Below are 27095 nucleotides of genomic sequence, written 5' to 3' on the forward strand. Positions count from 1 at the left end.
ATACAATTGAGTTGTTTAAAAATATTAATATAGGAATGATAAGAAACTCGGTTTAAGAAACTCACTGATAAAGATGTTCATAGAGTTTTCGTTAAGATTTAAGCTAGTGCTTTCTGAAGTATTTAATGTTTTTCAATATTCTTAGAGCATGATTATTGCAAAGTTTTTTAGTAAAAGTCCTTAATACACATATATGTATATGTATATATTATATATGCGTATGTAATTATTTGCTAAGGACTTTACGGAAACCGAAACTGAAAGTTCCTTAATTAAGAAACTTTTGGTTTCGGTTTCCGTAAAGTCCTTAGCAAACAATTACATACGCATATATAATATATACATATACATATATATACATATATGTATATTAAGGACTTTTGTTAAGAAACTTTGCAATAATCATGCTCTTAAAGTTCGTCTTAGATGTGTGCTATGCTATTCTTTAGAATGCATTTACTTTTTATTTTCTAACCACCAGTGACCTTCTTAGAAGTACAACATTTAGCTTTGTCAAATTTGTTCATTTTTTCTTCATTCACAGTTAATATATATACTATTATTGTAGGTCTCGATCGTTGTATCTTTGTAGCTTGAAAAGTGATAACTTGAATGCCCAATTGAATGAGGTTTCTTGGTTAAAAGTTTTACTAAGACTAATGTCACAAAACTTTGATTAACTTTTACGTACACTTCAACGATACAAAGTAAGCTACATATATTAAACTTTCTATTGGTTAATGAGATTGAGGAATAATCCTACTTTACGAAGCTAATCTGTATGATCTTGAAACAAAGAGTTTTAATTAATGGTCAACAACACCGTCTTTCTTTTTATAAGAAAAATCCCACGAGCCTCGATGTAGTGTACAAATGAAATTCAACAAGAGAAATTGATGAAAAAGCGACAGCTGTTTAGTAGATAATCAAGTATTAAACCTCCTGATTAATTAATTACGTAGTTAGCTTTTGTTGCTAGCCTGTACGTATCCAGTAAGCAAATCAAAGCGAATTTAACCACGTTCTTTCTAACGGGTTAAACCCAAACCCAAAACAAATAATATAAAAAAACAGAAAATTTTAAATTATAGAAAAGTTAACAAGATTGACCATCGGTGTAGCAACGGAGTCTCTTCACCGGAAAATCATGCCGGAAACCATCGTATGACGCAGCTGCTCGCCACTCTTCCGCCAGCAAAGCGTCAAGCTCAACCTGATCAACGGCTCCAGTCGCAGCCCCAAGAAACTCGGCGAATCCACCGACACGACCCGGTGGTTTGGCTTTCCGGCGACCAGCGCCGACGGGAACATTCCGGAGAGCTCCACCGGCCGTCCAGTAACGCTGACAACCTCTGCAGAAGTGTCTTGGTTGTTTAACGTTATAATTATTGAAGTAACAGAACTTAGTCTCCATGCTCTTGCATCTCGGACATGCTATTATCTTGTCTGGACGCTTCTCCACCGTTAGATCCGATGATGATGACGATGATCTAAAGCTTGTTGTTGTTTGTAGCTCTGGTTGTTGTTGTTGTTGTTGCTGCACTTCTTTTTTAATGGTCGTTGTTGTGATGTTACTCGCGTTGAATGTAATGGTTTTGCCGAAGAGTTTGATCCCTTGGGAATCTTGGGTCGCCATTGAGAATGAGAAGAGAGAGTGAAAAGGAGAGTTGTGATTAAGTTTCTTGCGGTGATGAAACAGAGAGGAGACGTTTATATTTTATAGGATGAAGATTTTGATCTTCCTTTCTTCTTTTTTTTCTTCTAAAGGGATTTCTTAATTATTTTATCGTTTTTGTAGGAAAGGAAAGAAAGGAAAAAGTAGGGAAATAACCGGACGAAGAATCAAACTTAACCTCCTGATCCGAAAAAGTTATAATGAACCTGAGCCAAAGCTACTCAATGAAGACTTTAATATTCAGAAAATTGGAGATGAATTCAATTCGAACCGAAATATTTTAGATATTTGATCATATTATCAATTGTATATTTAAATGTATTAGTTATTATTAAATATATTAGTTAAAATTGAATATAATAATAAAAATACTCATAAATATTAAAAATATTAAAAATATATGAAAAAACTAAAAATAATTCAAAAATAACCAAAGAAAATAATAATTATGAAATTGTTTGGTTTTTACATGTTTTAGACATCTACACGAATCTGAAGAGATCCTAAAAAAAATCAAACCAAAATTTATAAATATTCAAAAGAAATTAAAAAGTTTAACCCCAAATATTTGAAAACTTAATAATTTCGTACAAAACTCCAGTATCTACCCCTAAGCAAAATGATTAGTAGTAGAAAAAAAGAATATGGTAGGCACATTTATTATTTACTGCATTCAAAACAAAATGTGTGTATTCCTTTTCCTTTTCTCCCAAATTGTATTTGTTTTTGTTGGAATAATGTTTTTTTATCTTTTTCATGTCTTTTTGAAGATTTATAAGAATCAATTATTTTACTATTTTAACTATATTTAGTCACTACCAATAAATGAACTATGCGGGGTAGTTCTTTTCTGGTGCCACAACAACAAATGTCACTAGTCTTCTTCTTTTTTTCGGGGCAAATGTCACTAGTCAAAAATATAATGGTTGAGCAGACATTGAGTCGGAAAAGAAAATAAATTAGTAGTCATAGAAAAAAATAAATAAATAAAGTTTAACAAATCATGTTTCTAAAACATATTTTATTTAAATGAATATACGTAACTCACGTTCGTTGGTTAATGTAAAAGAAAGTGATAAAGATTTTTTTTTTTTTGCTAAAAAGAAAGTGATAAAGATGAGAGGGAGAAAACAAAAGGTAGAAAAAGAAAAGGAAAAAAAGAAAGCACTGATCGTTTTTTTTTTTTTTTTTTTTTTTTTTTTTTTTTTTTTTTTTTTTTCATGTTCGTTGTTTCTCTTTTCTTCTCAAAATCGTGCTTTCATACTAATATATGTTTTTTCATTGAAACTTTATACTACACAGTTGCAGAAAAGAACAACTTTAAAGTCCTTTTAAAAGAGATCGACTTTTAAGTTAGATACAATAATAAATTGACGAAACTTTAATAGACTTATTCAAAAAAAAGAGAGAATATAGTAGTGCGTAAATATTATATATATATTGAAAAATATTCGTTCATTGAGCTGATTTTCTGACTTTATTCATAATCCTCTCAATGCGATTGAATTTAAGGAGGTGTTATTGAATATGATAATTTAATAGAATTGAGTGTAATTTAACTTCTGATCTAAATCCAATATTATTGGATTGATTATTTGTTAGATAGAATTTAAATCCATTGAAAACTCTTGTTATTCAATATTTTTTAGATGTCCCTGGAATTCAGTTATGATAGATTTTAATGGAATTCATTGTATCTTTTAACTAAAACAAATCCCACCCCTAAGTTTATAGCAAACTGAAATTGAGAGACAAGTGAGGTACACAAGTACATTTGTAAGAAAAAAATAGATTGTACACATATAACTATTATACGATTTTGTATTCTTCATTCTGTAATTTTGATCACATGCGTGTTTGATGGATATGGAGTACTAATACATATTCCTTAAGATGAAAAAATATATATTCCTTCCGTATCATATTAAGTGTTATTATAAAAAAAAATTGTTACAAAATAAATATCGTTTTAACATTTAATACATAATTTTTTAATTTTATTATTCAGTTTATTTTTCTATTAATTGAAATATGAGTAAATGTATTTGTAATATTGTTTTTATAGAAAATATACAAAATTAAATAATTTTTTAATCTGTACAGACAAGGCTAAAATGACATTTGTTTTAATTATTATAAAACAGAAAGAAAGAGTATTACATTGCGTGGTAAATTTCCTATACAAATGTGCATTGTGAAAACAAAGGAAGGTTAGTCATGTTCTGCATAGATAAAAACTATGTACGTATGCGTGTGTATATAAACACACATAATTAGTTGTTACTTGTAAAAGGTGGGATATCTTTTCTTAAGCCATTTGTCTTTCTTTTCTTAAGGTTTTAATGAATTAGGTGACTAATTTCTGTTGGCTGCCCATTTTTTTCCCTTTCAAATCTTAAGGTTTTAATGAATTAGGTGACTAATATGTTCATTAGTACTGTTTCTTTTGGGTTCGGAAATTCACTTTATACAAAGCTCTCTTTTAAAAGAAAAGCAAAATCTTTTGTATGGGGTTTTGTGTTCTTTAATCCTATCTTTAATAAAGTGATTTAAAATTAATTAAATGAATAAAGAACGGGAATTATTAATTATTTCTCCTTTAATGTCAATTATAGAGATATGACTCGTACTTTATTGATTTTGTCCGAATAAAATGAAAAATAATCAATCAATTATCCATTTCTATCCCAACATTTCGGACTATTCTCTTATATACTTGAACTAACCGTCTTTCAAAACAAATGAGAGGATCAAATTATATTTATTTTTTCCACATGGCCGTGCACAGAATGTAAATTAGTTCTATAACCTTGTGTTCACGGTTTTGAAAGTAAAATTATATACATTTGGCCTATCGCTTATGAGGCGAACATGTTCCATACTGATAAGAAGTTTCTTTCCACTTATAATACCAGTGGTTCCATATTCCGCAGTTTTAAAGAGACATCCAAAAAATAAGAAAGTTACTTATTGCTAGATAAAGTGGAATGAATTAGTAAGCTAAACTTTATATATGTTTAGTGTTATAGGAAAAAGGTGCACTTTCCTTGAGGGTACATGCATGCGAGAGCTTTATTTTCGATTAAGAATTTCAAAGTTAAAGAAAAAGAGGAGACTTGTTTAGTTTTTTTTAACAAATGGATAAAGTCTAAAGGTTGTGTTTTCAATTTGGAGAACGTTATGCAGATACATTTACATTTTGATGAGATTTATTCAACCTTGAGGTGTGATATGTTTGAGAGAAAATAAAAAATCTCTAACTCCTTCGAAATGTTTCAAATAAAGAAAATAAATGTTTCAAATAGAGATATATGTAGGGCTATTTTTATTTTATTTTTGCTGACTATTTATATAGAGCTATTTACTTATTCAGTTTATATAAGTATTTGTATTTAAGAACCTTGGTCTGCTGCTTTGTCATAAGATGGATTGCGCACAAAGACCTAATATGTAAGGTACTAGTTTTTTGATCAATCATTAAACACGCACTTTCAACACCAACAAAAGGGTTTGTACACACAATTACGTTGAATATTTCTATCAGCTAGTTGAGATTATAATTCTGTAGTCATATACCTGTATAGTCCAAGAAACAACACCACAAGAATCAATTGTTCCAAAAAAATAAAAATAAAAATCTATCCTGTCACAAGTCCATAAGCAAATGTCTTAGATTTAACATTCGAGCTTTGATTAAATGCGTGGCAGGTTTTAAGAAATAGTAGATAAAATGATTAACTACTAAGAAAATATATACAGTACACAAAGAACAAAATCTCTATTATTTAAACTTCCGATTCAAGTGGCAGATAATAAGAAAGTAATTAGAGAACACAACATGTAAGCGAAGTTCACGGCTTCATGGTCTCGAAGACCTTATCTTCTTCGAAGTCTCTTTCTACTTGACAACTCACCATTTGATGATTCTTTACAAAAACTAGGTAATTACCCGCGCTACGCAGCGGGATTTTTCTATAATTTTTAGTTATAAATATATATATATATATATATATATATATATATATATATATATATATATATATATATATTTTTTAATTTCTGATATTAAAATAATATTTGATTTAAAATATTTGATTAGTATATATGGTAAAACTCTATAAATTAATAATATTGAGACGATCAAAATCTATTATTTTATGGAATTATAATAAAAACTTTCATTTTCAGATTTACTATATATACATTACTAATTTTACAAAACCAATTTACATGATTTTATTATATTAGTTGTGTTCTACAGAACATTTCATGATAAAATTCATCTGGAATTTTTTTTAACACTCCAGATATTTTTGGTAGTATTACTATTATTTGGTAAAATTATATCTATATTTTTTACACAATAAACAATTTAATTTTTTTGTTTGAACTTATATAAACTATATAAAAATGATTAGTTTATGATTTTTTTTACGGAGCAATATTCTTGGTTCATGGAGTTATAATAAAAACTTTCCTTTTTATATTTTACTATATATATATTACATAAACTTTACAAAGCCAATTTACATGATTTATAATATTATTTATGTTCTACAGAATTAAAAAAATAGATATAATTTTACTAAACAATAGTAATATTATCAAAAATATCTTGGAGTGTTAAAAAAACTGAGATGAATTTTATCATGAATATACACAATAAACAATACATTTTTTTGTTCGAACTTATATAACAATTATTAGTTTATGACAAAAAAAATATTAGCTTATGATTTTTTTATGGAACAATATTCTTGGTTTTAAAAAGCGAATGCCTTCATCGCCATGACGCTTGGCGAGGTGTAGCGGTGTGCCCATCGCACTGACACCTGAAAGCCAGGCGAGGTACACATAGCGTTCGCTATTGAGCGTTTTAGTATTATTCATAAGTCGCTTTTTAGCGACGCCTCACTGATTCCCTTCTCAAACCAACTTGATTTGTACATATTTTGGTTACTAAACCAACTTTGGTTTAATACATAATCTCTAGTCTAATATAACCTATCGACAAACCTAATCTACTCACTATATTATAGTTATATACAACCCTTAAGTTCTTCATCACTCTTTCTTTCTACTTTTCTCTATGTTCTTCATTTTATCCACTCAGCTTATATCTTCTTTCTTTTGTACTTAGGTCTCTGTTCTCATAAACTATATTTTCTTATCAAGGAACTTTGAATCAGAATTTTAGAGTTTTAGGATTCTAGTTCTGCTCTATTAAATTTTAGTACATCTGAATTGGTGTTTTGGCTTTAAACTTTTAATCTTTCAATGGAATTGGTATTTTAATTTTCTCTTTACTGTTTCTATCAATGGCTTATCATGACTTAAAAGTTAGAAATAGATATTACGGTTTTGCATGTGTGTTACACATGGCGATTGACTTTCCTCGCCATAGCGCTTGGTGAGAGTCGAGCACCTTATCGTATTTGTTCGCAACATGCTATTTAAAACCAAGACCATATATATTTAAATAAGATTTTTGAAAAGAAATTATCATTTTATTTTATCAAATTGTGTCATATTTGAATATATAATATATTTTCAACCCATTTTTTATATTTACGCATGATGATTCGATTAGATATTTACCTATTTATTATTTTCATATTTTATTAAGATAGTTGAACATTCAAAAATATAAATTGAACAGTATGGGTGAATGTGTGAAAAATTGAACCTTATAAAAATTGACTGTTGTATTCTGAAATAATTATGAAATACGTCTTAAATTACCGTATGACTTTCTTTTTTCATAAAATTAATATATTCTTTGTTTGTTAATTTACTGTAAAAATTTCATTTTATGGTTTATTATATATTGTGCTTGTGTATCAAATAAGGAGACATAGGATAGTCAAAAATAAACATAGGAGAGTGAAAGAAATAAAATGAGAAATGTTACCATGAAAATGTAGTGAAGTTATTGAGAAACATAGAGCGTACTGATCCGTAATTTACACAATGAAAACAAATATTGAAACATAATTGTATATTTTTTTTTCAATCAAGTAATACTGGTAAGTAATAAGATTAAACTTACTTTATGTTCTTTTATAAATTTATAGTCTATTACACAACATAAAACTGAAGAACGGTATTTGAAATTGCAAACGTATATAATAGCACATATAACATAAAAATTATCTAATTAGAAAGTCAACCTCTATTTTCATTTGTCTTATTGTAACAAAGACCTCCCTTGCTGCAGACCTTTGTGTTTTCTATTAAAGAGTCAGTACAATAGCTTATATAGAACTCAAGGGAGTGATAATCTTTTTCATTTGAGAGAAGGAGATCAGTTTGTGCCTCAGTAATGATGGCTCATACGTTGCTACAACCTACAAGATATAGCTTATATAGCTGGATCCTTCTTGTTGTACAGTTAGAGGATAAAAACGTGACAGAGTCTCGGACAGAGAAGTTTCCCTTTAAGATCACATCAGATTATTAGATTCCTGCAACTTTAATGAATCTCCTTCTATTTCTTTGAAATTCTCAACTTGCTGATACAACAGAACCGAGTGTTGTCAAGACGAGAACTATATATAAAAAAGACATGAAATAATAAAAATGTATCAGGCAAGAAAGAACAGCATCATATTTATAACAGCTGCTATGTCATAGTAAATAATCCACGAGTTAGAATAAAACATACCCAAAAGCTTTGGACCAGCAGTGGTTAAGTAGTTGAACAAGCGTCTTCCAGTCGCAAAAGCTATTGAGCTCATATAAAAACTCGTTTCTGCACTCATGGCATAAAACAATTTGGTATGAAGGTGTTTTTTTGCTGCAGCATTGAAAAACAGATGTCATAAAGGTATAAATATAAATCATACCTTATTAAGCAAACAATGCTACTGCCGTGTCACTATCTTCTTCACATCAGTAGATATCAATTATTTTTTGTTGCTGTGAACGATAGTCCCTCTGCAAAAAATATGAGAAACTGATCTTCTATGAACGATAGTCCGTAATGCTCTGTTATATAGACGGTGTTTAATCAAGTAACCTAAAGCAAATATGAGAATGAGATCACAAAAGTCATCCAGAATAAAATTCACATAAGTTATCAAATCACTAAAGCTACTAACCATTCCAACAATCAGACAATGTTATAAAAACAAAAATTGGTGGCAATTTGATGGAAACAGGCCATAAAAGTGTCTATATACTTAAAAAATATGCAGCAACAAAAGAGGATCCACAAACACACACTTAGAGAAACAAAAAGACCATGAAACACGTTCCCAAGCTCTTCACTTGAGGGGAATGAAATGGGAGGAGTGGGTAGCACCAACATCAGGCCTACAGTGCCTAACTGGCTTGTATGAGATGGAGAACTCGGCCAGGTAGTGACCAATCATCTCGGGCTTGATCTCGACCTGGTCAAAGGTCTTTCCATTGTACGCTGCAGTGATGCTTCCGATAATCTCAGGGACAATGATCATGTTCCTCAGGTGGGTTCTGGCTTCTCACCTTGTGGTGCCTCCCTTTTCTAGTTATCAACCGAAAGTAAAGATAGTCAGCTTCAGCAATTCAAAAGTGTGGAAAGAAAGAATCTAAAATACCTAAAACTAACTCCTGATTTTTACTAAGGCACACCCTAGCATTTGATACTAAGGCGTAAACCAAGAATAACATTAACAATCCAAGGTCACTAATAAAGTTAAAAGACAAATCCCTAAACCCTAATCGTACAAATACCATCACAAATCATTCAATCAGCAGATTACAATCTAACATTCAAAGCCATTTTGACTACATCGGTAAGAAAAGACGAGACTTGATAGCAAAATGAAATGCTTACCGCCTTGCGTAGCTTCTTAATCAGAGCCATCGGCTTCCTGGTCGACCAAATCGAAACAGTAAGAGAGAGATCCGATTTCAAAGCGAAGGAGAGAGAGAGATCGAAGAAGAATAATCTCGGATCCCTTCTCTCTTGCCAAACGGAGAAGAAAACAAAAGAAAAACATGACAGCAGAGCAATGAGGTGGAGATATAAAATGTCGTGAGTGGTTTTTGCATTTTTTTCATTTATTGACATGTCATTCTCAAAAGCATTTTCAAATCCAACGTGTCACTTGCTGGAGAGAGTCTAGCCTTATTACTGTGGGGATTATAAGCAAAACCATTTATTTATTTATGAACGGGCCTTGTACTCAAGTGGCAGTGGACGGGCCTGGGACGCTAACACGTTTCAGGTTCGATCCTCCTACTATGCGAAACTAAGTCACATTGTTCTGTTCACCTAACGCGGATATGAGTCCATGCTTTAGGACCCATTTGAATGCCCAGGAGAAGGAGTTCATCTGCGGGCTTGCGACTCCCCCGGGGGTTAGGTCTGGTTCCAATAGTGACCCGGGTTTAACCTTTTTTTTTCCAAAAAAAAAAAAAAAAAAACCATTTATTTATTTCTTTTAAAAATATTTAGTATATATACTATTTTCTCTTTCGACCTTTATGATCGCGATTGTTTCCAGATCGAATCAATAGCACAGCTGACACAAAACTGAGAGTATTCAGTGTAGTATAAAGATCAATGGAAAAAACACACAGATATGTATATATATATATTTTTAAACAAGAATATACATTACCATTATTTTTCAATACTTTCGATTAACGTCAACCTTCAAGACGAAGTGAGGATTTTTATTTTTCATTTTCTTGAAGATATAACGTACGACAAAATCTACTTATCTGCTGCACAATGTATATGACACATGCATAAGATTCCATACTACAAAGGTTGCTTAAATAACAAGATCAAACCCTAATATAGGTTGTCTCCCGCAAGCTACGGTTGTCGTGCATAGAGTAATTTTGAGAGAAGAATAGGAATCTTAAGAAGATATGAAAATTACTTTGGATGAAAAATAGGAGATTAAAAGGACATAACGTATAGAATTTGCCATTCACCGAAATCAAGATGATCTTGGAGTGTTTATGGTAGTAGTAGGGTCATCGTCGTGTGGCAACCACATGTCTCACTGTCTCAGGTCGGATTGATGTTTTTATCCTATGGAAGATATCAAGAATGTCGTTAAAGACGATATAACACATCAAGAATCGAGAATACTTTGTTTCCCATTAAGCTCCCTGACAATATTCATTGGATTGACACCTCTGAGAACATATATGCTTCGTATTCGTAGTTGGAAACGAATCATAACGATTCTTGTGATATGGAAATAGAACTTATCCACAATTCGAAGATCAACTTAAGGCTTATGTTCTCACAATGCCTAAACTTGTTGAACTGTTGAAGTGGCGTCGTGATTTGTGATTGATATGTTAACTGCGTTGTACTCTCGCATTTATCATCCTTGGCTGAAATGATTATAAGTTGCAGAATATTTCCCTCAAGATGAATGAGCATAATAACTAATTAACATTTTTTATATAAATATATTTCTTGAACTACATTATTTTCATGAAGATACATATCACACTACGACAAAATTTACGTATCATCTACACAATCCACACATTAGTTATGATACGAATAAAAAAATACTTGCAGAAAAGTAAATTATAAAGATGAATTGTAAGCTTTAGTGAAAAGGGTTTTTACGTATCGCTCCATGTATCACTTTCATCTCCATCGTTGCTAGCTACAGCCTGAAAAGGAAATAGAGATAGAAAGTGAGTGGAGTGATAGCTAAAGTCGTGTGTTGGAATTAGAATAAATAAAAAAGTATTCAAGATTCTGAAGCAAATATTAGATTTAGTTTTGATGTTAATAGAGAGGGATGAACCTGGCGTATTGAGTTTGCTTTCTCCAACATGGCGCTGATCTTAATGTTTATAGCAGGGTCCGTTGTTGCAGTAGCAGCAGAAGATAAAGTCGTTGTCATAACCACAGGTCTCAGGTTGACATGCTGTTTTACAATTTATAAGATTTATTTATTAAAAAATGCATCGAGAAAAGCAGAACATAACTTTTTTTACCACACAAAAAAAGAGTCAAACTGCACTCACTTGTGTTCTGATTTGTTGCAAGAAGTCTTCAGCATCAGTCTCTTTTTCGTTAGCATTTTGTTTGTCCTCCTCCCTTACATTATTCTTCTTCACATGGACCACCTATAAGAAACAATATGCTTGTTAATATCTTATGGAACTGACCCACACAGTACTTAGAAAACTTATCCGTTACCTTAGTTTCTGGTTTAGGAGCAGAAGAAGCAACAGTGTTAGGCTCTTCTTTGTTTTTGACTATAGACGATGAAGTATGCTTCTCAAAGGCGAACCTGAGAGCGTCTTGTAGTTGTAAGGGCTGCGCTGTTTTGTTTTCAGATATTGTTTCCGAGGCTGTTTTAGAAACCATCCATTGCGCAGGTGGAAACGGCGGTGGTAAAGGCTCAACAGGACTCTGGAGGTAAGAGAAGTTTATGGACTTACAAACATTATCTGCTTCAGTGTCTAGAGAAGCAGCACCTTCACCATTGTTATCAACATACAGCTCTTGATCTTTTCTTGCATGGCTGTTACTAGATTCTTCCCACTGCTCAGAGCCTGACAAGGATTGATTGTCGCTATGATAATCGGTGTCTGACATGTAAGGAGAGGATCTACAAAAAGTGTCATCGTCTGAACAAGAATCAAGAACGGAAGTAGCAGCCGCCTCAGGAAGCAACTGAAAGGAAGAAAACGTATCATCATCCCCAGCTGAAATTTTCAGCTTTAGTCTGGAAGAAGCCTGAAGGGTGTTGTTGTTGTCAACGGGGTTGAGAGATATCTTCATGTGTTGAAGAGGCGGAGACGATGGAGTCCAGTCAATATCTTGCTCACCACCGAACCTGATCTTCTCTGTCACTTCTTTGTTCTCTGGAATGGTTGCTGGTAAAGCCTGTCTATTATCATGAGACAATGAATCTCTTCTGCGGAAACTATTAGTGAATAGCTTTTGGCTGAGTCCACCAAAGACTCCGTAAGAAGAAGTCGTCTCATGGCACTCAAAACTCTGGTCTACAGTTACATTTTGAGTTGCTAAGCTTGAAGTATCAAGAACATGTTCAACTAAATCATCTGATTTATCTTTTTCAGGTTCTGGAGAACTTGGCACTTCCAAGACTGGAGGTTTCGATGGGTTCAGTCCCAGTAGACTCCCATTAGTCCACATTTTAATGGCGTCAACTTCACGAGAAACTTTAGTTTCTGAGTTTTGATGGTCACTATGATACAATGAATCAGATAAACTGTTCTCAGGTGCAGGAACAAATGTACATGCTTCTCCACCGGAAAGATCAGTAGTCTCCAACGAATCTTGATGATTCATTTCATCAGTTGCATTTACAGAACCCTTGTCCATCGATCTACTACAAGACTCTTCGACACAACCCTGCTCTAGTTCTTGCTCACACACTGAATTTTCCAGCCTCTCGTCTGTAACACCACCACAGGGACTACTGCTCACTGCTTCTTCTTGACTAGTTTTGAGACCTTGATCATTTTCAGATTCTGATTCAATGCTGTTAAGCGCATCAACAAAACACTCCCCTTCACTTTCAGTCTCATGTTCACTACTATCCCTCGGTTCTCTCACCATCTCCAAACCAGTTTTCATCTCTCTTACCTCATCAATCCCATTACTTTGTTGTTGTTTTCCTGATTCTGATTTAGCGTTTTCAACGTCATTAGAATGGCGATCAACTCTAGCTCTCTCATCTAGTCCGTCCACAGCAGAGTTCGTCTCCATCATTTCAGAAGCATTACCTGTCTGCAACACACAAAGAGGTTCTTCCACTATCTCTGCTTTCTCATCCCAACTAACGCAAGAAGAGCCAACAGCAGCAGCTTGCCCTTGCGATGGACTAAGATTGAAACTATCTTTTCCATCTTCGGATTCAGATTCAGAGAGTACTGAAGAGATGGTGCAAGAGCCCGGTGTCAAGCTGGATGAAACTAACCCCCCTTTCGGTTTTTCTCCAGTCTTCAGTGATGAAGAGGTTGCCGTTGAACCGCTTCTGGAATCAAAAGAGTGAGAATGATGATCTTGGAGATCGGATATTTTCTCCATATCACTGGTTGATGCAGTTTTAGAAGAAGAGGTCTGTCCACTAAAGCTAATTAAAGTAAACGTCTTCCTGAAATACATTTCCATGTTTCAGTTAATAAAATTGAAAACAAACTTTAACAATGCCAATATAATCTATGTTTTTTACCTGGCATTCTGGTTAGCAGCAGCCATGGAAGAAGCTAAACGTGACATATCTCGACTCCTTGATGAAGATTTTTTCTTCTGTTCCATGTCACAAAACAATAACTTAATTATAACTTTCAAGTTAAAAAGAAAAAAGGTTTTACCAATACAATCTGAGGAAAAAAAAAACACCTTGATTTTACAATTCTTGTTTTGGAACTTTTTGTTTTCTTGAATCATGAGGTTGCTTGATGCTCTTCTGAAGTAAGTAGGATCTGAGTATCGCTTCAAGCAAGATCCAGGACCATTTATATCAAACCTGAGGAAAAATAAAGCATAAAGTTTCAAGTTAACATGATGATGGTACATACATACATACATAAAGCTTGCAAGTGGCATTACTTATCAAGCAAGTGCAACCGTGGAGGATCCCTGCACTCTTCATAGGGATCCATAATAAAGTGAGGCAAGTCGTCGTGTATTAGGTGGTTTTGCTCATGTGGGATACGAGGATGCCACTCCACACCTGATAACGACATTAAACTCTAATCACTTAAAGATATCAAAACCAAAAACTAATCCTACTAGAAGACATTTCATATCAATACAACGGTTCTCACTAACCACTTCTGACATTTCAATTTCATGTCTATCTACTCTATAAGTTTCTCAGAAGACATAACTAATTTTTTAACAATTTATTCTCAACTAGTCCATCTGTAGAGTAATTTAGTATAAGGAGCAAGTGAAAAATGGGCCTACAAATGACATTATTTTATCATAATAAAGTGAAATCTAGCAAGAATCAGACACTATGGGTCAAAAGACAATGAGAAGATTGACAAGATGGCACAAGACAGAACAAACAAACCTCCTGTGTATGCAAAATGCAAATGAGTTGTCTGTGCAAGCACCGCCTTTTCTAGTGGAGGCACTGTAGCTTCTATATGCTGCAGCCTGATCTTCAACTGATTGCTTCTTGAAGCTGTAGCCATAACTTCCTCCTGTATGCCTTGAAATATCTCTGCTGCAGACCTGAATCAAGAGAAAGGAAAGCAAAACCTTTAAACAAAAGTTTCTTCCTTTCTGCAGCTTATGTGGCTTCTTCATGAATTCTAAGATGACCCTTTTGAACAAAGACCTCATAAGCCAACATTAAGAGCCACCACATGAGTTTAGTTGTTCACAGAGTTTCATTCAAGAGAGAAGGCAGATGAAAAATAAAATAAAAAGAAAGCTACTTTCTTTCTTTTTGGGTGAATCCTAAATCACAAACTTCAATAAAAAGTCTATAAAGGCAGTTACTTTCATGCAAAAAAGTGATGATTCTCTTCTTGTCTTAACTTCACCATTAGCTCAAAGAATCATTCAACAGTAAATACCAAAAGGAAGAAAAAAACAGAGATTGAGGTCAATAATACATACTCAGCGAGATCACCAAGCTGACGCAAGACACCGATAAGACCAGAGACTGCAACGCCGTTGAGAATCGCCTCAGGGTCTTCACGATCGACATTTCCATAGAACTCGGCTTGTTGACTCGTACCGTACACATTCCTTACCCCAACCCTATAAAGCGACATTCTTTCTTTCTCCTCTCTAAATCAATCAAAGAATAAAAACCCCAGTCTTTGTTGTAGACTGAGAAAGATTATTTGGTCTAAAGCATCAACAAAGCTCTCTCTGAATCAAACAAATGGGTTTGGAGGAAAGAGAGAGATTTGTTTATGAGTTTCTGGTGGGTGAGAGGTTGCAGCAGCAGCTTCACTTGCACATTAGAGAGGGAAGTTTTGGAGACAGAGAGAGAGAGGGGGAGACAGACATTGCCAAGACAGCAAGCCATTCCCTTTACATTCCAATGTAGTTGCTGCACTTTGGTCTTTGCTAAGAAAAGACGGAACTACCCTCCGGTTTTGCGTGTTAATTACGAGGCATGACTTTCTTTTTGTTAATTGATTGAATTGTTTTTTTTAGTTATTCAAAGTAAAGTTATTGGTTGGCACGATTTATGAGAACCAGAGGAATGCCATGTGGCTTTACCAACATCTTATTCTGGATTCGATCTTTTAACAATGATTAATGTTCGATTTGTAGTAAAACTCTTAATCGGTTTAAAGCCTCTGATAACTCAGTCTTTGGTGTGAGAACCGTTACTTTATCATCTTTTTTTCTTACAAAAAAATGTATTACTGCAGTAGGAAGGAAAAAAGTTAATTATGCTTTATGATACTAGAATTTATAAGCTTGAAGTGTGTCACTGTCAAAATAAATGTTTGCGTCAAAATTTGTAGTTGTTTAGATGAGAATTTTGTATTCTTGTGAATAAATGGAGTTGCTGAGTTGGTTACATGTCTAGAGGAAATATCCAACCAGTGAGATGCACATACACAAATATTACATATTTGTAATAAAACATAATATAATTATCAATAGTACATGAAAATTCTCCATTTGTTGTGTATTGTATGACCAATGCAAAATATTTTTTTTAATCGTCCAAGTATTATATATGTAGTCTTTAGCTAAATTTTAACTTTGTCAACCATGGAAATTCTTTTTTTTTAAGTGATGAGATCCATGAATTAGTTAAGTAATTAATAACACAAATACAATTTGTTCAGAAATTTAAACTGATAGTAAATAGAAAACAAAATTAAAGGATGAATACAAATTTATAACTTTCAACTGATAAGTCTTAAATTAATTGAAAACTTATAAAGTAAATAAATAAATAAGATGATTCAAACGAGTAAATAATCAAATGAAATTTTGAATAAATCATTTCTCAAATAACTGCATATTCTTAGCTTGCAAAAAAATGTAGGGGTTTGGTTGATATTTATAGCCTAGTGTAGCTTATGTATTAAGATGATTTTGGAAATGATCATAACTTCTTATTCAAACCTCATAAACGAGTTCTTCTTAATGGAAAACTAGATTTTGACCCGCGCTTTTGAAGCGCGGGATATTTTACGATGAAAAATTTCACTAATAATCTAACAAATATTTTGGTTATTTTTAAAGAGTGTGTATTTAAAATATTTTTGAATTTAAATCAGTATTTTTAAATTCAACCCGATTGTGATTATACCGGTTAATCCGGAGATCTGACAATTCAATTTATGTTTTTAAAATATTCATATTAAAAATCACTAAAACCCGAGACTAACCGATTGAACTGATGGATGACCGATATGTAATCTAATTGGATTTAAATTGCAATAGTTTCATAATTTGTAACCTTATAATCGAAATTTTAAAGTTCACTATTTTGCAATTTATGAAATTATGACGTTCCTACAAAATTTTAAAGAGAAAATGATAGATATAAAATAACTAAGATTAATTATTATATTATTTGGAAACATTAATAGTAGTATAAAAAATATATTGTTTGGAAACATTGATAGTAGTATAAAGAAATAAGTATATTGTTTGGAAACATGGATAGTAGTATAAAGAAAGGAACATTAATGACTTAATGTATGTTTAACTATAAAGTATAAAGGTGTATTTAATTTAAAAACTTACAAAATAAATGTTAGGTCCAACAGAATGTTTCTGTTTTAATAAGATAGATTTAACACAACCATAATTCATAAATATATCATGGTCCAAAGATTTTTTCAAAAAATATAAGATAAGCTAAAAGAAATTGTTCTTGGAGAGAATATAGAAAATTGTTAATCACAATATCTTAGACATATTAAAATAAAAAAGTTTTAAGAATCGTGATTATATTTTTTACAAGGTAAAGTATACAACAGTTTCTTATTCAAAACTACACATAATTTTATAATTTGGACAATATTTCATATAACCGAGAGAGTTATAAAGGGTGCAGTGTTGATTTTCGAAGTCGAAGGCTTACTTTGTAATAACATAAAACTGGTGGGTTTGAAGTTAGAAATAAATTATTGTTTACTCTTCTTGAGAAGCGTTTTGACCATTGACCTTTGACCTTTGACCTTTGACATTGGTTCGGCGAGGCATATCGTCGAACATCTCATCTGTAACTGATTCCTCAGTCCAATCTCTTCCCTTTCACTTCACTCGATTCAGACATCCTCCGTTATACCATTCGACAATGTTTCGGAGTCTCAACGGACTCTTCAAACTCCCTCCTCGTAACCATGCCCTCGTAAAGCTTCTCTCTTGTGTGTTTTGTTCTGTTCTTATTAGATTCAAAAGGATGCAAAATTCAATTGTTTTTTATTAATCTCTGTGGTGATTTACTTTTTTGCAGATACACTTTCGTCTCTTTTCATCTTCCGTAACCACTCCATATCTATTACTCGGCACTACGTTAAAGACCAATCATCCGGACGGTAGTGACGTCAGAGATGTCCTCTTGTTTGATCCGACAAAAGAAGAGATGCTCACAGTTCCCGACATAACATTCCCCGAAGATCTCGCTGGCTCGAGACAGATAGGAAGCGCACGTGGATGGGGAATATTCTCTAACGACAATGACCGTACCCTATGTATCAGCGACATTTACACTTCCTTGGGTCCCAAGTCAACCCTCTCAACGATCCCTCTGCCTTCGCTCGTCGCAGTGCATTCTAACCAAACGAACGCCGTCTGGAACGTGGCGATGTCGTCTTCTCCTAGCGAGCAAGACTGTGTTGTGGCCGTAAAGCTGTTGGATAGGCAGCTTAGTCTGTGTAGACCGCATAGTGACATGCGTTGGACTAACGTCGGGGAGATTTTGGCAGAGAATAACTTGCAGAAGCTGGAGAACTCGAGTCTGATGTATTCCAGGAGAGAGCGTAGATTCTACCTGCCTGGTCCCGGAGGCAACTCGTTGTACTCGTGGGATCTTCATTTTAAGAAGAACAGACTCCCTAGCTTCCATGAGTTGATGTTCAGAGACCTTCCTGAGCTGGATGATTCCGAGTGGAAGCTTTTGGGTTGGTGTTGCAGGACGGAACACCTTGTTGAGTTAGCCTCCACTGACGAACGTTTTCTTGTCAAATGGTATATAATAGTCAAAAGACGGCAAACCGATCATAACCAAAACATTTTTTTATAATTATTATAGTGCCGCATGATTAGCGTCTAGCGATTTCTTGAATAGTAATGTATTATATAGTATACAGTGACAAAAAAATATATTATATATAATATATACATTCTAGTTACTATAATGTTTTCATAAATATTTTTAGTGTCTTATATTGTTGCTTTGTGTGCACGCAGGTACGCACAGCGCTTCTTCTCGTCGAGTCATGAAGGAAGTAACTACACGACGAGGAGGTTCATGGTGTTTAGAGAGAATAAGATGACGGAAGGAAGATACATGCATTACACCGAGGACATTGGAGATGTGTGCATATTTATTTCAATGAGCGAGGCTTTCTGCGTCGAGGCTAGTTCTTGTTCCGGTCTGAAGCCTAACTCCATATACTTTATAGGTCATGGGTTTGGTATTTACAATATAGCTGATACAACAATACATCATTTTCAAGCTCCTGAAGGTGCACCGACTTCTTTCAAAGACCCTTACTGGCTTCCTCCATCTCGTATATAGTGAGGCCCATACCAACATTGGTGTCCAAATACAAGGTTATATCTATGATCTCACATGTGTGTGTCTATCTCTGTTATATCAATATTAAGCTTATATCTTTCCTTTTTAATAATGAAAAGGAGCAAAATAATGTATGATGAGTTGGGTGTGCATATTGTCTACTTTTGTTGTCGTCTCAACGAATTCGTGCAATCAAATACATAAATCTGTAAACATTATATCAGCTCAAAAAGAAAGCTAAAAGAGTTTCACCAAACACTAAAATGTGTAGGAAAAGGGAGAAAGAAAGTAGAATGAGAAAGGAGGGGTCCATGACTCAAATCACTTTCAAAAGGAAAGCAAACCCACATGATCTTGTTTCTGGATATATATTGAATTTTGAAAACCCGCTTCTCGACGTTATCCTTTCGTTTTCTGTTTGTTATTTTTAGCCATGTTACTTTTCATTTTATAGCGCATGTCTTAATACTTTGAACTAATTCAAAAAAAAAGTTGTGAAATGAATCCACAGTTAATTAAGGTTTGTTGTCTTCTCAGTAAATGAGCGTTTGGAGTTAATTCGAAGTAAAACCTTGACCTTCTCAGAGCATATTCTATATATTTACTTGAACCAACATTTATTTTAAGATATCAAAATACAACTAATAAGAAGAAGAAAAAAAAAAGGCAGTAGGATCTGAAATTCAACTGCATGCATATATCATATATAATTCATTGGAATTGTTTCGAACTAATGTCATCAAACTGTCGTTTATTTCTTATTGAATTGACTTTGGTGGCACGCAAGGACATCAAAAAGAAAAAAAGTCACACCAAAAAAAAGACAATAGGAAAAACACAAATTGCAAAGATATAAGTTGGTTCTGATAGTTGTTATGTGGGTTTGGAACCGAACTGGTATTTTTTAAAAGAAAACACGGTTCCAAATTGTGTATAATAACAACTATAACACGAACATTTTTACTATATAACTAGATTTTTAAGGGCGGGTACATTCTTTTATTTTAAATTTAATTTTTTTATATTTTTTTTTTCTTTTTGATTATATTTGTATTTTTGTAATCATATTTGTGTATATATTTAGATCAAAATATATTGTAATTTAAAAATTGATCTGGTATACGCACGGTTAAGGCTGAGTTGCGGGTCGAACTTACCCCGCTGACCTGCCAACCTGCGGATTTTCAACTTTGTTTTGGTTAAAAATATGACCCACACAACCTGCAAACAAATAATATTGTACATGCATCTGCCCGCTTAATTTTGCGGTTATCCGTGGGTTATATACATATTTTAAAAATCATTATTTAATTTAATTACTATAAAAGTATATTTATAATAAAAAATTATACATGACTTAAATTTTAAATTATTATTTTTAAATACATGTATTTAAAAAAATGTATTACTTTTTTAATTTTTATTTTTTAAATAATTTGCGGGTCGATGGGTAGCCGCGATCCAAAATCCACCAACTCATACTAAGCCCGCATAAAAAACTCATAACCCGTATCCGCAAATCAATTTTTCAAATAGTTGGACGAAAACAATTAGTTAGTGAAATGATTCAACAATTTTTTAAGTAAATTTTTTGGTAGTGATTCCTTTTTAATATTGTAAATGAGGTATAATGTTATTTTAAATTAATTCCACATCATCATTCGATACAAAAAATTATATAAACATTAGTAATAGAAACAGTGGTTTGTACAAATCTTTCTTACGAACATATTTAAAATGTTAGAAGTCAACGGTTTAGATTATAGTAACATTTAAAGTCAATAATAGTAATAGACTTTATTTAAATGAAATAGATTAGTTATAAGATTTTGTTATATGTAATAGATTGGACTAAAAAATGAAAGGGTCCAAAACAACTTGTATAAGTCGACTTTTTAAGACTGCTTCCCTTTTAATATTATAGATATTATTTCTAAAATTTGAGTTGCAATCTAATATTGTTATTAAAATATTTAATTATAACGACAAAGCTTATTAGGGGGTTGGCATGAATCAGATTTTTTTTTTCTGAAACTGATCAGATATGAGTCTAAGAATATGATAAGATGACGCATAATTAGTCTGCGACTACTCAGGGAGAAACTGCTTGCTTAGTGTCTTGCATGGTATCTTAAATCAAGACTTAACTTGATGAAATAGTGGAAAGTGCAATATGTTGTGATAATAGTGGAGACCAAATGATGCTATAACATGTGTCTACTACCCTTAAGCACTCAGCCTAGATGATGAACCACATTGTGCATTTTACAACTGAATTTATTATAAGATAACACAAAAACTAAAGAAAAGAAGAAGAAGAATAAATAATTGAAAGCTTTATAGCGAGGAAGAGGGGTCCCCTCAAATGTAGTAGACGATGGATCCAAAAGGTAAAGTACATTCACATCAATCGTTGGGTGCAATTATTCATTCCATCTATTTGAAATCGTCTCATCACCATCTAGAAAAAGAAAAAGAATTTCTTTATATTTCTATACTTAAATAAATGTTCTTTCACCCCTTTTCCCTTCATTTGTTTGTTATATTATGGTTTTATTCAAATGATTATACATCTTCGTATGGTTTATGTTCTATTTCAAACGAATGTTTTTAAAGGAATATATACCAAGGTTTTCAAATTTTACTTTTGATATTATATTTTGTACTTTAAAGACAATATAGTAATATACACATCTCCCATCTCAATCAAAAAGACAAAACCCCACTTAGTTATCTCATGATTATTTTATACGGATGACTATTCTTAGTTCCCTCAACACTGTTTTGGTGCAATGTTGGTATGCATATAGAAAATGAACATTGGCATCTAATGAAAATTTCAAAACCTTCCATAAGCTTATAGGTAAATGCTAGTTGAGGGAATATTAAAAGCGGAGAAAAGCCAAAATAATTACAAAATAATGAAATGCTATTCAACGTATATTCCCTACACCCAGCCGCTGAAAAACAGCAGAAAAAGAGCAACTAACAGAAACCATAAAACTATATATAATACACACTAAACACATAGATACATTTATACAACATTAAAACACACCATAAGGCGACGCCCGATTAAAAACGCACTAATGAAACATGACTATAAATAATAACACACATGGTCTTAAAATCCTCAAAAAGAGTACCAAAAACGAAAGAAAATACAATTCAAGCTTCTCTCTTCAAATCACTTGTCTCACGTCTCTCTTTTCATTATTTCTCCATTTTCATCTCTATTTAACTCTCATGATTTACACAAGAACTAAAGTCTTTTAAACTATATATTTTTTTCATTAAAAGCAAAAAGAGGATGAAGGAGACAATCAGATGTTGCATCGCCTGCATCCTACCGTGTGGAGCTCTTGACGTGATCCGCATCGTACACTCAAACGGTCAAGTGGAGGAGATCAGTGGAACAATCACAGCCGGCGAAGTAATGAAGGCACACCCGAAGCACGTACTCAAGAAACCCTCTTCTTCACCGTCTGATCATGATCAAGAACGTGGTGATCTAATCTCAGCCACAAAGATCGTCATCGTCCCTCCGGAAGCTGAGCTCCAACGTGGCAAGATTTACTTCCTCATGCCTGCAGCTAAATCCGATAAACGTAATGCAAAAGCCGTCAAGAAGCGGTCACAGACTCGTCGGCATGGTGGAGAAGTTGATGATAATGGTAATGATAAAAGTTACGACAAGGATGTGTCACCGTTGATCTCTGATCGGTACTTGACGGAGATACTGTCGGAAAAAATCGCGACTCAGAAAGATCGGAGAAAGGGACGCGTTGGCGTTTGGAGGCCGCACTTAGAAAGCATAAATGAAGATTGAGGAAAACGCATCGCTTTTATTTAATTACAAGAGTCTTCACTCGTTTTTTGTGTGCTTATTATGTATTTTAGAACATTGGTTCATAATAGTTTTTTCATCAAGGGAAAATATCCAAGAGAACGTTTTGTTTACTTTGGATCAAATTTCTTGAAAACAAATCAAAATACTTACTTGGTTACTCCTCATTTTAATAGAGGATCTAGTAGAACTTAAAGCAATATATCATCATCAAATGTCTCTCATAGAGTTTCTAAAGACATTATGTAATATTTTGGATATATTTTTTTTTTCAAGTATATTCAAAAGTTCAATAAATAGACATTTTTATTAGTAAACTAACGAATAAATATGTAGCCAATGAACAAAAAATAAGATCTTAATCTACTAAACAAGCTGCTAAAACGTATATAGACTAAGCATCACTACTTCGATTAGAAAACACCAACGACAAAGTTTAGAAATACATATACAAATGAAACCTACACTAACACCACAAAGTGATGTATGGCCAACCCAAAGGACTTAAAAACAGCGTTCTCTTGGATTCGAATAGTTCTTAGGAAAGACTTTTAAGTACTCATTGGATCTGCTATCATCGAAGTTTCAAACCGAATAATGATTGTTTTAGGAGACTTTATCATTTTGAGTCCAATGTTTCAACTTTTTTTGTGTGCTCATCTTACTTTTCTTCGTGTTTTCCTCATATTTACAATCCTAATGAGTTTTCTTGCATAAGTTCTAAAGAGTCTTTGATTTTCTTTTTGAACTTTTTAGTTTGAAAGAAGAAAATTGTAGAGTCAGTCTGAAGTGACTTAAAGATCGTGCCAAAATAGAGTTCTTCCCGCACACAAACTAATCTACACTGTTGTGAACTTTGAATTAGAATGACTATGCAGTTAGATTCAAACGACCAAAGCGTTGATGCAACACATGGATGGTGGTGGCTACATCAACACATATATTCATTTATCTCACCAATCACAATTCAAAAGAAAACCTTCTTTCATATATGAAATCTCCATCAATTACATCCCTTTTATGCAAAGATCCCGAACTTTTTTATTCCGACAAACAAAACAAAACTAAACCAATATTTCACAATAAATAAAAGATGAAACTGTTTCGAATTTGGACCACCAAAGACTTAACTCGCTCTCGGATCCATCCCCTGCTGCCAAACATAGACAAGCTCATCCCAACCAGTACTCGCCATCAAACCCTCAACCAGAACACTCATATCAATCCCAACAGCAAACTCAGTATGATGATCATACCTCCCCACCAACGCATCCTCCACCATATAGTCCCAAAGACACACACTCATATCATACGAGCAAGAAGCCACCAAACTCTTCCTATGCGGCGAGAACTTCACCTTCCTCACCGCGTACCCATGCCCATTAAGCACAGCCAAGGGAGCCCTATAACTCCTCACATCCCACACCTTAATCGTCTTATCAACCGACGAAGTCGCCAAAACACAGTCATCATACTTGTTCCAATCACACGACAGTATCTCGAAATCGTGCCCAGGGATGATCATGGTGGACCCAGGCTCCCGTACATCCCAGATCCTCACCGTGCAGTCTCCCGAAGCGGAGGCGAAGACGTCTCCGTGCTTCGGGTTCCACACCGCCTGGTAGACGCAGTAGGCGTGCTCCTTGAACGTCCTGATGCTCGCGGGCCGATCAACGGCCCAGAGCTTCACCGTGTCGTCCCACGAGGCCGTGAGGAAAGAATCACGGCGCGTGGGGTTGTAGTCCGCGGAGTGGACCTCACGCGCGTGCTCCTGGAAGGATCTGACGGGGTTTGAGGGAGGCGGGAGGGAGGTGTCGTAGATCTTGACGGAGCCGTCTCCGAGGGCGGCCACGAGGACGGAGTCGTGGGACTCGGACCAGGAGACGTCGTAGACGGCGTCGGCGGTGTCGAAGGAGACGGACTCGGCGACGCCCGGTGGGCCCGGGGAGAGCTCGAGGACGTGGATCTTGCCGTTTCCGAGGATCCCGAAGTTCTGTGCGGTGGCGACGGCGAGGCGCGACTCGTAGAAGGGGCTGAATTTCACCGAGTAGCCGTTGAACGGCGCCTTGAACACCGGCATGGCTGATGCTCCGGCGAGTGTGTGTTCTCGAATATTCAGGGGGATCTGATTCGGATAACGTCTCGAATTACAATTATTATTATTTTCTTTATCGGGCCATGGGCTCAGCCCATTATAACATTTTCGAAGATTCTGTTAAACCGACGTCGTTTGGGTTTACGAGTTAGGGTTTTTTGGGGGCTTTGGTCAAGGAGGAGGAACTCTTCATCTGTCTTGTTTCTGAGAAATATAAATCGAGAGAGAGAGAGAGAGTGTTAAAATCTCGAGTTTAATTATCAATGGAAGGGATCACGGAAGGAGTTAACAACATGAGTTTGGCCGTTGATTCGCAGAAGAGGAATCGGATTCAAGTTTCCAACACTAAGAAACCGTTGTTCTTCTACGTCAATCTCGCCAAGGTACAAAAACCCTAAAAATCGTTACATATGATTCAAAATCGAGTACTCTGTTTCTGTATATTATATGTAAATTTCTCTGATTGTTTATGTCAGTATGTATCCGTGAGACGTTATGAGTTATTGCTGTGTAAAGTGATGTTTTTGAAACTGTTTGAATTGGTGTTCTGTCTAGTCAATTGACACTTATGTCTTGTTTTTTTTTGTTCACAGAGGTACATGCAGCAGTACGCAGATGTGGAGTTGTCTGCACTTGGAATGGGTAAAAACTTATTTGTTTCTCTCTTTGTAATGTATGGTTTTATTATGCAATGTAACTGAGTTTTACTAAATTCAAAGTAGCAATTTTTTCATTCATTTATTGTCATGAGATTTAGGATCTACATAAAAATATTTACCTTTGTCTTATCTGTTGTGACTTTCTTTATTTGAAGAGATTATCCGGGTTTCTTACCGAACATTTAATTGTGCAGCCATTGCGACGGTTGTCACCGTTGCTGAGATATTGAAGAACAGTGGGTTTGCTGTTGAAAAGAGTAAGAAGATCTTCTCAACCTTGATTAGTTACAAGAGATTTTCAAAGATTCTAGTGACTTGAAGTTTTTGCTTATTTTTCCAACTTGTTTTCTTCTTATTAGAGATCATGACTTCGACTGTGGATATCAAGGACGGTGCAAGGGGTCGTCCTGTGCAGAAACCCAAGGTATACTTGTGAAAAAATCATGTTTTTTCTTCCTGAAAGCGGCTTACGTTGTTAGCTAATTATGTGGCTTCGCGATTTGCAGATTGAGATAACACTCGCCAAGTCTGAGAAGTTTGATGAATTAATGGCTGCGGCCAACGAAGACAAGGAGGCTGCAGAAGCTCAAGAGCAGAACTGAAATCTCTTTTTTTTTTCTAAGTTTTTCTCGATCATCTTATTACTCTGTTTCTTATCTCTCTTCTAAAACACACTTGATTTATTTTTGTTTTGGCTCACTTTGAATGTTATCTTGGATTGTGTTCGCTGTACCTGTGAACGTGTTTATTTACAGATCGTAGTAGGTGTAGACAAGATTTTGTTGCATAACGTTTTCGAATATATAATCCTATTCGAAACCTTAACACAGTCTAAACTATGTTGGATATGGATTCTGGTCAATGGAAAATGTTAACGATGCAATAAAAAAACAATGTTGGATGTGGCTTACGCATGAGCAGGGCGAGTTACCTATCTTATCTATTGGGATGACTGGAACAAAAATGTAAGCCACATGATTCAACTCACTTGGATTCACATGACATCATGCGGTGTGGCTATAACTAGATGCTCGTTATCAGTGTGCACTTAGGCTTCCTCACCAACTAGTCACTTTGGTTCAGAATCTTTTTAGCACAAAGCCAATATACAATACTCCAAAAAAAATTAACTAAT

At 34.2% G+C, this 27095-nt stretch overlaps 6 protein-coding genes and 1 long non-coding RNA gene across 9 annotated transcripts; 3 read left to right on the forward strand and 4 right to left on the reverse strand.

Moving 5' to 3' along the window:
• Positions 1-782: 782 nt before the first annotated feature.
• LOC108836010 (dof zinc finger protein DOF1.5) lies at positions 783-1806 on the reverse strand. Its single transcript, XM_018609226.2, has one exon. The coding sequence runs from the start codon at positions 1634-1636 to the stop codon at positions 1097-1099; it is 540 nt and encodes a 179-aa protein (XP_018464728.1). The 5' UTR covers positions 1637-1806; the 3' UTR covers positions 783-1096.
• Positions 1807-7940: 6134 nt separating this feature from the next.
• Positions 7941-9547, reverse strand: LOC130498499 (uncharacterized). 3 transcript variants are annotated; one of them, XR_008937397.1, is made up of 4 exons: positions 9492-9547; positions 8521-9179; positions 8340-8426; positions 7941-8187 (listed from the first exon to the last, which is right to left on the reverse strand). It is a non-coding gene; the product is annotated as an uncharacterized LOC130498499 (long non-coding RNA). The 3 variants fall into 3 exon arrangements; XR_008937396.1 differs by having other exon boundaries at positions 7941-8223; XR_008937395.1 differs by having other exon boundaries at positions 7941-8426.
• Positions 9548-11056: 1509 nt separating this feature from the next.
• LOC108821881 (protein SCAR3) lies at positions 11057-15656 on the reverse strand. The gene is made up of 9 exons (XM_018594867.2): positions 15252-15656; positions 14698-14861; positions 14229-14352; positions 14019-14145; positions 13849-13925; positions 11841-13770; positions 11666-11767; positions 11443-11565; positions 11057-11305 (listed from the first exon to the last, which is right to left on the reverse strand). The coding sequence occupies exons 1-9, from the start codon at positions 15407-15409 to the stop codon at positions 11255-11257; spliced, it is 2856 nt and encodes a 951-aa protein (XP_018450369.1). The 5' UTR covers positions 15410-15656; the 3' UTR covers positions 11057-11254.
• Positions 15657-17787: 2131 nt separating this feature from the next.
• Positions 17788-19479, forward strand: LOC108819800 (uncharacterized). The gene is made up of 3 exons (XM_018592829.2): positions 17788-17967; positions 18073-18806; positions 19029-19479. The coding sequence occupies exons 1-3, from the start codon at positions 17914-17916 to the stop codon at positions 19357-19359; spliced, it is 1119 nt and encodes a 372-aa protein (XP_018448331.1). The 5' UTR covers positions 17788-17913; the 3' UTR covers positions 19360-19479.
• Positions 19480-22415: 2936 nt separating this feature from the next.
• LOC108821887 (uncharacterized) lies at positions 22416-23366 on the forward strand. The gene has a single exon (XM_018594877.2). It carries the CDS (start codon positions 22670-22672, stop codon positions 23186-23188), a length of 519 nt encoding a protein of 172 aa, XP_018450379.1. The 5' UTR covers positions 22416-22669; the 3' UTR covers positions 23189-23366.
• An 806-nt stretch (positions 23367-24172) lies between these two features.
• Positions 24173-25286, reverse strand: LOC108821885 (peroxisome biogenesis protein 7). Its single transcript, XM_018594875.2, has one exon. The coding sequence runs from the start codon at positions 25284-25286 to the stop codon at positions 24333-24335; it is 954 nt and encodes a 317-aa protein (XP_018450377.1). The 3' UTR covers positions 24173-24332.
• Positions 25287-25541: 255 nt separating this feature from the next.
• LOC108821889 (uncharacterized protein At2g34160) lies at positions 25542-26692 on the forward strand. The gene is made up of 5 exons (XM_018594878.2): positions 25542-25684; positions 25895-25943; positions 26155-26217; positions 26320-26384; positions 26467-26692. Exons 1-5 carry the CDS (start codon positions 25565-25567, stop codon positions 26560-26562), a joined length of 393 nt encoding a protein of 130 aa, XP_018450380.1. The 5' UTR covers positions 25542-25564; the 3' UTR covers positions 26563-26692.
• Positions 26693-27095: the final 403 nt, after the last annotated feature.

The sequence above is a fragment of the Raphanus sativus genome, chromosome 8 (assembly GCF_000801105.2).
Source record: "Raphanus sativus cultivar WK10039 chromosome 8, ASM80110v3, whole genome shotgun sequence".
NCBI lineage: Eukaryota > Viridiplantae > Streptophyta > Magnoliopsida > Brassicales > Brassicaceae > Raphanus > Raphanus sativus.

Coding starts and splice junctions, on each gene's coding strand:
- LOC108836010 (XM_018609226.2), bottom strand. CDS start 1,636: ATGGCGACCCAAGATTCCCAAGGGATCAAACTCTTCGGCAAAACCATT.
- LOC108821881 (XM_018594867.2), bottom strand. CDS start 15,409: ATGTCGCTTTATAGGGTTGGGGTAAGGAATGTGTACGGTACGAGTCAA. Junction 13,771..13,848: donor GCTGCTAACCAGAATGCCAG/GTAAAAAACATA, acceptor AATGTATTTCAG/GAAGACGTTTACTTTAATTA. Junction 11,566..11,665: donor TGCAACAAATCAGAACACAA/GTGAGTGCAGTT, acceptor ATTGTAAAACAG/CATGTCAACCTGAGACCTGT.
- LOC108819800 (XM_018592829.2), top strand. CDS start 17,914: ATGTTTCGGAGTCTCAACGGACTCTTCAAACTCCCTCCTCGTAACCAT. Junction 17,968..18,072: donor CTCCTCGTAACCATGCCCTC/GTAAAGCTTCTC, acceptor ACTTTTTTGCAG/ATACACTTTCGTCTCTTTTC. Junction 18,807..19,028: donor GAACGTTTTCTTGTCAAATG/GTATATAATAGT, acceptor GTGTGCACGCAG/GTACGCACAGCGCTTCTTCT.
- LOC108821887 (XM_018594877.2), top strand. CDS start 22,670: ATGAAGGAGACAATCAGATGTTGCATCGCCTGCATCCTACCGTGTGGA.
- LOC108821885 (XM_018594875.2), bottom strand. CDS start 25,286: ATGCCGGTGTTCAAGGCGCCGTTCAACGGCTACTCGGTGAAATTCAGC.
- LOC108821889 (XM_018594878.2), top strand. CDS start 25,565: ATGGAAGGGATCACGGAAGGAGTTAACAACATGAGTTTGGCCGTTGAT. Junction 25,944..26,154: donor GTTGTCTGCACTTGGAATGG/GTAAAAACTTAT, acceptor TTAATTGTGCAG/CCATTGCGACGGTTGTCACC. Junction 26,385..26,466: donor GTCCTGTGCAGAAACCCAAG/GTATACTTGTGA, acceptor CGCGATTTGCAG/ATTGAGATAACACTCGCCAA.